Source organism: Neoarius graeffei, chromosome 14, assembly GCF_027579695.1.
Source record: "Neoarius graeffei isolate fNeoGra1 chromosome 14, fNeoGra1.pri, whole genome shotgun sequence".
Taxonomy (NCBI): domain Eukaryota; kingdom Metazoa; phylum Chordata; class Actinopteri; order Siluriformes; family Ariidae; genus Neoarius; species Neoarius graeffei.
The window spans coordinates 66,168,696-66,178,659 of record NC_083582.1 but is presented as its reverse complement, the minus strand read 5'-3'; the positions used below and the strand labels follow the sequence as shown (position 1 = coordinate 66,178,659).

The 9,964-nt window shown below is 41.6% G+C and overlaps 1 protein-coding gene across 3 annotated transcripts in view; it reads left to right on the top strand.

Moving 5' to 3' along the window:
• Positions 1–340: 340 nt before the first annotated feature.
• The window catches only part of dpysl4 (dihydropyrimidinase like 4), a 33,343-nt gene continuing 23,719 nt past the window's right edge, over positions 341–9,964 (top strand). Inside the window, exons 1-2 of one of the 3 annotated variants that reach the window (XM_060939047.1) lie at positions 341–670; positions 4,664–4,752. In XM_060939047.1, coding sequence (XP_060795030.1) covers positions 341–670; positions 4,664–4,752 — 419 coding nt within the window. Of the gene's footprint in view, positions 691–3,197; positions 3,237–4,663; positions 4,753–9,964 lie in introns of those variants that run through there. The other 2 variants (XM_060939046.1, XM_060939048.1) reach the window with 2 other exon arrangements.

Here is a 9,964-nt window from a genome sequence, read left to right as displayed (position 1 = left end):
AAAAAACTGTAAACATGCTGATATCAAATCAGCATTTTGGCAACTGGCTACTAATGTCAAAATAGATTAAAGTAACTCTTTGGGCTCTGCGTGTGTGTGTGTGTGTGTGTGTGTGTGTGAGAGAGAGTGTGTTTTTGTCTGCACGCATGTGTGTCTTCATTCCTCAGGGGATGTGCTCATTTCAGAAGAGCAGTGTCCTCAGCACCCGTACTACAGAGTGGCCCAGCTTTTCGTAACCATCTTTGAGACAGCCTTCGGGTTTTTCTGAGAATATTTCCTTTACCAGATTTCATTCCAGTATCTTGGACTTTAATCTTGCGTGGCTGTATTCCTGGGACGGATGGCTGAGAGGAAACTGTCTGATGAGGATCCTGAGCAGCGGTCTCTGCTCTCTGGGTTGGGTTTGAGCAATCCCAAACCACGGGTCATGTTAGGTGGCATGTTCTGCAGTGTCGAGGGTGCTTTTGAAAATAAAACTCTCAATTTCGAGTCCTTCAGCCCGAACTCTGCCAGAAGACAGATTGGGAACAGACGTTATTCGCATACACTCAGTGAAAGCAGTACCCACACACCACCATCCAGATCTGAGGCAACAGAGTTGCCTGGTTTACACGAGCAAACCATCACGTATACATCAGAAGACCAGCAGGTGTGTGGAGGGACACAGGAGGTAAGACCAAGGTTTATAAAGTTTTTCTTGCGCTCTTTGTTGGTTTTTGATGTAGCTACTGTTTATACACATGTGGGTTGTCAGTATTTGTGAGCTTCATTTACAGAGATATTAGTTATCAGGTGTGTGTCTACAGGGTGGCCACCCCAATTCCCATCCCAGTTCTAACCTTGTATCCCATTCCTAAATAATTATAGCTTATGTCGACGTATCTCATATACCTTAAAACAAAATATCTACAAATCTATTTGCTATACACTAGTAGTTCCTGGGGATAGTGATAAGTTTTTAGCTTTCTAAATAGGTTTAGGGCCGTCCCTGAAATCCTGAAGAGAACATCTTTAAAGCACTAGATCCAACCTTTTATTCTGTGCATGTGTTTGGAGTTCTGGCAGAGCAACTATGAAGCTAATAGTGTAATATCATTCAGTGAAAAAATCAAAATCTGCAAATGCATCATATCCTTTTTTGCAGCACACAAAATGATGCTTGATTATTAGCCTTTTACGAGTAGGATTGCATTAAATTTATGTGCAGTGTATTTGCCTACATGTAGTGCAATATAATAATAATAATAATAATAATAATAATAATAATAATAATAATAATATGATTATTTTAATTCAATTGAATATATTAATAATAAATATTCGATAAAATAGTATATTAAAATAATATACTATTTTTATATTATACAAATATTTGTATATCTTATATTATATTAAAATTATATATTAATAATATATAATTAAATAAAATATATTTAAATAATATATTATTTAATTGCGCTATGACTACTGCTACTACTACTACTACTACTACTACTTATAATTTAATTGAATAAAGCAGCTAGAGATAATGAGATGAGATATTAATATATATTAAATTAAATAATATATTAAAATAATATATTTTTATATTATAAAAATATTTTTATATTTTTCTTATATTAAACTATATATTAATAATGTATAATTACATATAATGATATATTAACAAATAAAATATTATTTTATTTAATTGAACTATACTACTCCTACTACTGAATAATAATAATAATAATAATAATAATAATAATAATAATAATAATAGGGTGGCATGGTGGTGCAGTGGTTAGCACTGTTGTCTCACAGCAAGAAGGTTCTAGGTTCGGGAATGCCAGTCAACCGGGGACTTTTTGGGTGGAGTTTGCATGTTCTCATGGTTGTGTGAGTTTCCTCTATGTACTCCAGTTTTCTCCCACAGTCCAAAGACATGCAGATTAGGTCAACTGGCTATTCTGTGAGTGTGAATGGCTGTCTATCCCTCTGTGGTAGGCCTGTGATAGATTGGTGACATGTCCAGGGTGTACCCCGCCTCTTACCCAATGTCAGCTGGGATTGGCTCCAGCTCACCCATGACCCACAAGGGATAACTGGTATAAAAATGAATAATAATAATAATAATGAGTGGCATGGTGGTGTAGTGGTTAGCACTGTCGCCTCACAGCAAGAAGGTTTTGGGTTCGAGCCCAGCAGCTGATGGGTGCCTTTCTGTGTAGAGTTTGCATGTCCTCCCCGTGTCCGCGTGGGTTTCCTCCGGGTGCTCCGGTTTCCCCCACAGTCCAAAGACATGCAGGTTAGGTTAACTGGTGACTCTAAATTGACCGTAGGTGTGAATGTGAGTGTGAATGGTTGTCTGTGTCTATGTGTCAGCCCTGTGATGACCTGGCGACTTGCTCAGGGTGTACCCCGCCTCTCGCCCGTAGTCAGCTGGGATAGGCTCCAGCTTACCCGCAAACCCTCACTGAAAAAAATGGCCTGTTAAATTAACACAAAAAAATCTTGTACATCGTTTGCACTTATTAAAATCATATCCACTAAGACCAATTAAGTCATGTTCGTCAAACAGAACATGACTTAATTGGGCTTAGTGGATATGATTTTAATAAGTGCAACCGATGTACAAGATTCTTTTGTGTTAATTTAACAGGCCATTTTTTTCAGTGCTGTAAGACAGGATAAGCGGCGAGAGATAATGGATGGATAGATGTAAAAGTGAAACAATCAAGAAAACAATTAAAAAAAAGAAGACTGCTTACTACTACTACTACTACTACTACTACTAATAATAATAATAATAATAGCAGCCAAGTAAAATGAAATATTTAGAAACAAGATAACTCTCCAGGGACCCCCAGATGGTCTCCCGGAGGTCCGGTAGCAGGGTGCGGCACTCAGTAAGCAGATGGTGTTCTGCTAGAGGAGGATGTTGAAGGGAGGAGGGGAAGAATAGTGTGTGTGTGTGTGTGTGTGAGAGAGAGAGAGAGAGAGAGAGAGAAGGAGGACTCTGGTCGCATTGTTCAGCTCCATCCATCCCACATTACACCGCGCTACAGCTGCTGCCCGACTGAAAGTGACCGCAGCACCGCTCCCCGGCTCCATCACTGCGCTCTCATCTCTCTCTCTCTCTCTCTCTCTCTCTCACACACACACACACACACCGCATCGCATCTCATCTCATCCCCAGGACCTCGCCATTCCCGGCTATGTCTTTCCAAGGCAAGAAGAACATGTCCCGTGCTACGGTAAGCAGCGGCGGTGTCTGTATGGGTGTGTCTGTATGGGTGTCTGTATGGGTGTCGGTGTCTGTATGGGTGTCTGTATGGGTGTCGGTGTCGGTATGGGTGTCTGTATGGGTGTGTCTGTATGGGTGTCGGTGTCGGTATGGGTGTCTGTATGGGTGTCGGTGTCTGTATGGGTGTCGGTGTCTGTATGGGTGTCGGTGTCGGTATGGGTGTCTGTATGGGTGTCGGTGTCTGTATGGGTGTCGGTATGGGTGTCGGTATGGGTGTCGGTGTCTGTATGGGTGTCGGTGTCTGTATGGGTGTCGGTGTGGGTGTCTGTGTCGGGAGGAGATTCACCGGAAGCGGCGGCTTTTTCTGATCCATGTGCAGTGATGGCGCTGGTTCCAATCTCAGTGTGTCTAGACAACCTTTACAGTCTGACAGCTCCAGAAGAATCCGACTGGTGTGCGATCGGTTTATCTAAAACATCAGGAAATCATGATGAGATGATTTTTACTGCGCCATGCAGATTACACTCGTATTTATTCAGTGCAGGGCTTCATTGTGTCATGGCTCTGCTTTAAATCCGCCTTTCACTATTATTATTATTATTATTATTATTATTATTATTATTATTATTATAAAATGAATATGTAATCTGGCCTGTGTTGTAAATGATGCGTGTCCCAGTGTGTGGCCTAGAAATCTGGCTTTCCAGGTTTTCCAGATTTAGGAATGAGGTTTTATTTGTTAAGGGCATGCCTTTTTCTTTTTTTTTGTGTGTGTGTGTGTGTCGAAAGCATTTCAGATATCAATTCAGCCCTGAAAGAGTGGCCTTATTGCATCTGACTAGTGTGTGTGTGTGAATATCTTTCTTCTCTCTTGTGATCTTGAAGCATGAACAGGGCCTGTGTGTGTAATATATTGCACAGCTTCACAGCTGCAGCGGGTGATGGAGATCTGTTCATGGATTTTTTTTTGGTTGTTTGTTTGTTTGTTTTTAAATACAGTTGTTTTACACTGCTATACCAGCATGATCTGTTTTCTGAAGCAACCCATTATCCCCACTAACAGATATTTAAGATATGTGTGCAAAGCACAGGCAGGAAAAAAAAAATGCATGTACTGTAGTAATGGGATGAGTTGAGATGCATGCAGTGAAGCATGGTGGAAATAAATGTTGTTGGGTTCAGGAAGTCATCTTCACGGCTAATTGGTTTAATGCACTTGTTTGGAGAGAGGAGTGCAGAGAAAAATCAGGGGTGTGTGGCGGTGGATGGGGTCATAGGCTACAGGAAAGAGATTTAGTGGCGTAAGAGTGGAATGGAGAGACAGCTTTGTAGCATGCATGCATTTATTTATATGCCAGTCAGGAACAAAGGCTAATATGTACGATGCGACAATTCTGACTGAAACTTGCGTCTTGATGTGTGTTTCTCAATCTGCAGAGTGATCAGATCATCATTAAAGGAGGGAAAGTTGTGAATGATGACCAGTCATTCTATGCTGACATCTTTATTGAAGATGGGACCATCAAGTAAGTGTATAATACTTGTCTGGTACTTGTACAAGATGCAGAAATATCATGCGTGTTTGATTAAAGTGCACCAACACTTATTTGAAAATCTATGTTTTATGTATTAAATATGAAATAAAATGCTTGGTGTGGCGCTTCTGTGGTGCAATATGTCATTATACAACAGAAAAAGGCACAAAAGCACATACAATTTCACCCTCATTAAAAATCCAGATCTTATGAATATGCAAATTAAAAATGCTCCAAACTCACCACCCCTCACCCTGATAACTGCTTTTCCAAGTGCATCTGTCATGTGTTCATCGTCTATGAATGGAGTAAAACTGCTGCAGTGACAATTCAACTACTTGAAATGGAGAAGTGGGAATTTAAAAGTAGACAGCCTTTCGATTTCATAAAATCGATGAAATATAGTTCCCTCTGAAATTTGGTCATTGTGATATATGGTTATTTCTGTAATATCTCACAAAATATCAGGCCATTCTGTGACTGGGAAGTTATTTAATTTGAAGGGATTCCCGAGCAAATAATGTGCATGAAATTGCTTGCTTCGTGCAGTCAAGCAGACAGAGGAAGTCCGTGTGCGCATGCGCAGGTTTACCTTCTTCTTCTTTTGGGTTTTACAGCAGCTGGCATCCACAGTGTTGCATTACTGCCATCTACAGGTTTACCTTTGACCGTGCACTGACAGTTACATCGCTGTCGCTTAATGAACAGCTGACCACACCGAGGTGCTCGCTGACTGCTGATATTTATTAGTTTGGTCCTGCGTTTCCTTTCCTTCGCAACATAACGTCATTTCTTCTCGCTTTCCGTTACTGTAGTCGGTCTTTTACGTTTCATTCGCACACTCACATCCTCCATTTTTCTCTCCTGTTTCAAATTTGTATCCCACAATGACTTGCATGAACAGGGAAAGCCCACCATGTGATGCATGATGTAGTACCTTGTATTGCATCATGGTAAAGCAAAAAAAAAAAAAAAGGTACCCTATGGGTATATGTGGCTACTGTTTATAAAAAATAGTTTTTTGATCCCATGTCTATACAGTAAATATAGCATATATACAGTACATGTTATCAATGATACTCGCCTCATCTCTTGCAAGCATCACCAAGCTGTGAGCAGCATCAGGGCTCGTAGAATTTTGGTTACCAATTTTGTTTACTGTGTTTTGTTCAAAATACAGTGCTGTGAAATATATCTCATCTCATTATCTCTAGCCGCTTTATCCTTCTACAGGGTCGCAGGCAAGCTGGAGCCTATCCCAGCTGACTACGGGCGAAAGGCGGGGTACACCCTGGACAAGTCGCCAGGTCATCACAGGGTTGACACATAGACACAGACAACCATTCACACTCACATTCACACCTACGGTCAATTTAGAGTCACCAGTTAACCTAACCTGCATGTCTTTGGACTGTGGGGGAAACCGGAGCACCCGGAGGAAACCCACGCGGACACGGGGAGAACATGCAAACTCCACACAGAAAGGCCCTCGCCGGCCACGGGGCTCGAACCTGGACCTTCTTGCTGTGAGGCGACAGCGCTAACCACTACACCACCGTGACGCCCCGCTGTGAAATATATCAATTTTCAAAATAGGAAGAAAACACTTGTTCATGAATTGTCTTAGAAGCATTATTTAGTACTAATGAGCACATTTTGGTTCACAAGTGTAGTGTAAAGACTCTAAAATAAAAAATTAAATGAAAAAATTAGTGGCGGCACGGTGGTGTAGTGGTTAGCGCTGTCGCCTCACAGCAAGAAGGTCCTGGGTTCGAGCCCCGTGGCCGGCGAGGGCCTTTCTGTGTGGAGTTTGCATGTTCTCCCCGTGTCCGCGTGGGTTTCCTCCGGGTGCTCCGGTTTCCCCCACAGTCCAAAGACATGCAGGTTAGGTTAACTGGTGACACTAAATTGACCGTAGGTGTGAATGTGAGTGTGAATGGTTGTCTGTGTCTATGTGTCAGCCCTGTGATGACCTGGCGACTTGTCCAGGGTGTACCCCGCCTTTCGCCCATAGTCAGCTGGGATAGGCTCCAGCTCGCCTGCGACCCTGTAGAACAGGATAAAGCGGCTACAGATAATGAGAGATGAGATGAGATGAAAAAATTAAAGCAAATAGCAGAAGTTTGATATCGGCTTTTCAATACATCTGCTAAAAAAAACTTTCATTTGACCTTTCAGAAGGACCAAACAAAAGCTGTGATAATCAAAAGGTAACTTTTCTTAAAATAAACACCACTTACTTGATATCGAATCGGTAGCCTTGGCGAACCACGAGGTGAATTTCGTTTATCTTTTTATCTGCCGATTATCTTCCGATACTATGAAGTTGTAACAAGGTTTCTCATTTCATTTCTGGTTCTGATTGGTTTTGAAGTTTATCAAGAAGTAGAACGGGTAATCGAACTTGATCAGGATAAGTGCTGATTGGTTACGAAGTTTCGCTATTGTTACACTCATTCTTACATTCTTACAACACGATGACATAGCGGCTTCACCACTTGTTCTTGTGTACCTTTGATAACGCGAGATCAACTGTTCATATCACAAGATCACGATTCGCCGTTCTGGTGATAGTGCATGCACATACGCATTACAATTGTTACACTCATTCTTAAGCCAGTATCTCACTAGGCTGCGACAGCTTGCGACAAATTTCGAACGTAATTCGCGAGAGAGTTTCAAGTGTGTCTTGAAACATTCGTGGGGCTTCTCAATTTCTTCGCAAAGTGTCGCTCCTTCGTCGTTGAAATTTTGAACATGTTCAAAAAATTCGTGCGACAAAATTTCTCTCAAAATAGCTGCAAATGCATCGCTGGTGTCGCAAAGCCGTCGCAAACCCTTCTCAAGTCAGTTTCCGTGAGGCTTCCTCTACTTCCTTGCCTGCCGAGGGAAAGCCGGGCTGCGACAGCCTGCGACTAGTTGGAGACACAACAATTGCGGTAAAATATGCGAATATCAATTCAGTGTGATTCCAAGTGAAAATTGTCGCTAATTTGCATATTTTATCGCAATTGTTGTGTCTCCAACTAGTCGCGGGCTGTCGCAGCCCAGTGAGATACTACCCTCACGTTCTTAAAACATGATGACATAGTGGCTACTGCCTCGCTTCGCTTCTGTGAGGCATTAGCCACAAAAAAGCAGATAATTTAGGGCCACGTGGCCCTAAATTCATTAATTGTTCTTTTTTTTTAAAGTAATAAAATTGGAAGTCTGTGATTTGAATTCGGTAGCTTTCAGTCCACTAAAAAAAATAATTGGGTGTCAGGGAAAATTCTTTTTATGGCTGACACTTGAAAAATCTGAAAGGCAGTCTACCTTTAATCATATAATATTTAGAGTGACTTTAATAATAACAATTAGGACCCTGCATGAAAAGCAGGTCCTTCAAAGTAATTTCTCTCAGCCTGTCCATCCTTTAGTCTGTCTGTCTTTCACACAACAAAAAACAAGTAGTATTATTCATCTGGAAGATTCATCTTTTTCTTACAGCTTCTTTTCATGTTCAGCAAATTTAGCCATAATATACATACATACAGTACATACATACGTACAGGGTGTCCCAAAAAATGTACTCACGTTTTCCGAACAGATGGATTGGGCAAAGAGGTAGTGTTGAATTCCCTGCGTGTTCCCCAGACCTCACTCCAATGGATTTCTTTTTATGGGGATATCTTAAAGATAAGGTTTACGGCTCAAAACCAGCAACAGTTGATGAGATGAAAGAGGAAATTGAAAAACAATGTCTCGCAGTTCTAAATGAAATGATTTGTAATGCTGCTGAATCCATTGGTCCGCAATATTGGCTGTGTTTGGAATGCAGTGGTCGTCAGTTTGAACATTTGTAAACATGCATTTATCCATTTATGTATGCGTTTAACCATTAATCTTGTTTCTAAGTCAATAAACAATGCATTTATTGTAATTTAAAGAGTGAGTACATTTTTGGGGGACACCCTGTGTGTATGTGTATGTATGTGTACTGTATATACATGTATGTATATATATGTGTGTGTGTGTGTGTGTGTGTGTAAAAAAATATATAATATATATAATTATACACTACCGTTCAAAAGTTTGGGGTCACTTTGAAATGTCCTTATTTTTGAAAGAAAAGCACTGTTCTTTTCAATGAAGATCACTTTAAACTAATCAGAAATCCACTCTATACATTGCTAATGTGGTAAATGACTATTCTAGCTGCAAATGTCTGGTTTTTGGTGCAATATCTCCATAGGTGTATAGAGGCCCATTTCCAGCAACTATCACTCCAGTGTTCTAATGGTACAATGTGTTTGCTCATTGCCTCAGAAGGCTAATGGATGATTAGAAAACCCTTGTACAATCATGTTAGCACAGCTGAAAACAGTTTAGCTCTTTAGAGAAGCTATAAAACTGACCTTCCTTTGAGCAGATTAAGGCCCTGTCCACACGGCAATGGATTCAGGTGAATCTGATAAAATTGTTTATCGTTTCGGCCTGGCGTCCACACGGCACCGGCGTTTTGGGTGCCCCAAAACAAAATCTTTTGAGAACGGGTTCCAGAGTGAAAAAATCTGGCAATGGAGCCGTTGCGAAGTCGTCTGGATGAGTAGAACGGGTTTGTTTACGATGACGTCACAACCACATGTGCTTCACGCCGGGTAGAAGTGTAACGAACTCGATGCGAGTTGTCAACAAATCCTATAACTTGGTTCATGAAATGCGCTGACAAAATGTTTTCATCTCATCTCATTATCTCTAGCCGCTTTATCCTTCTACAGGGTTGCAGGCAAGCTGGAGCCTATCCCAGCTGACTACGGGCGAAAGGCGGGGTACACCCTGGACAAGTCGCCAGGTCATCACAGGGCTGACACATAGACACAGACAACCATTCACACTCACATTCACACCTACGCTCAATTTAGAGTCACCAGTTAACCTAACCTGCATGTCTTTGGACTGTGGGGGAAACCGGAGCACCCGGAGGAAACCCACGCGGACACGGGGAGAACATGCAAACTCCGCACAGAAAGGCCCTCGCCGGCCATGGGGCTCGAACCCAGGACCTTCTTGCTGTGAGGCGACAGCGCTAACCACTACACCACCGTGCCGCCCATACAAAATATTTTCACTGTGAATATTTATTGTGTAATGGTGCAAAGTGAGAGAGAGAGAGAGAGAGAGAGAGTGAGAGAATAGCCCTTAGGGCAGAGTCAATCCCGCC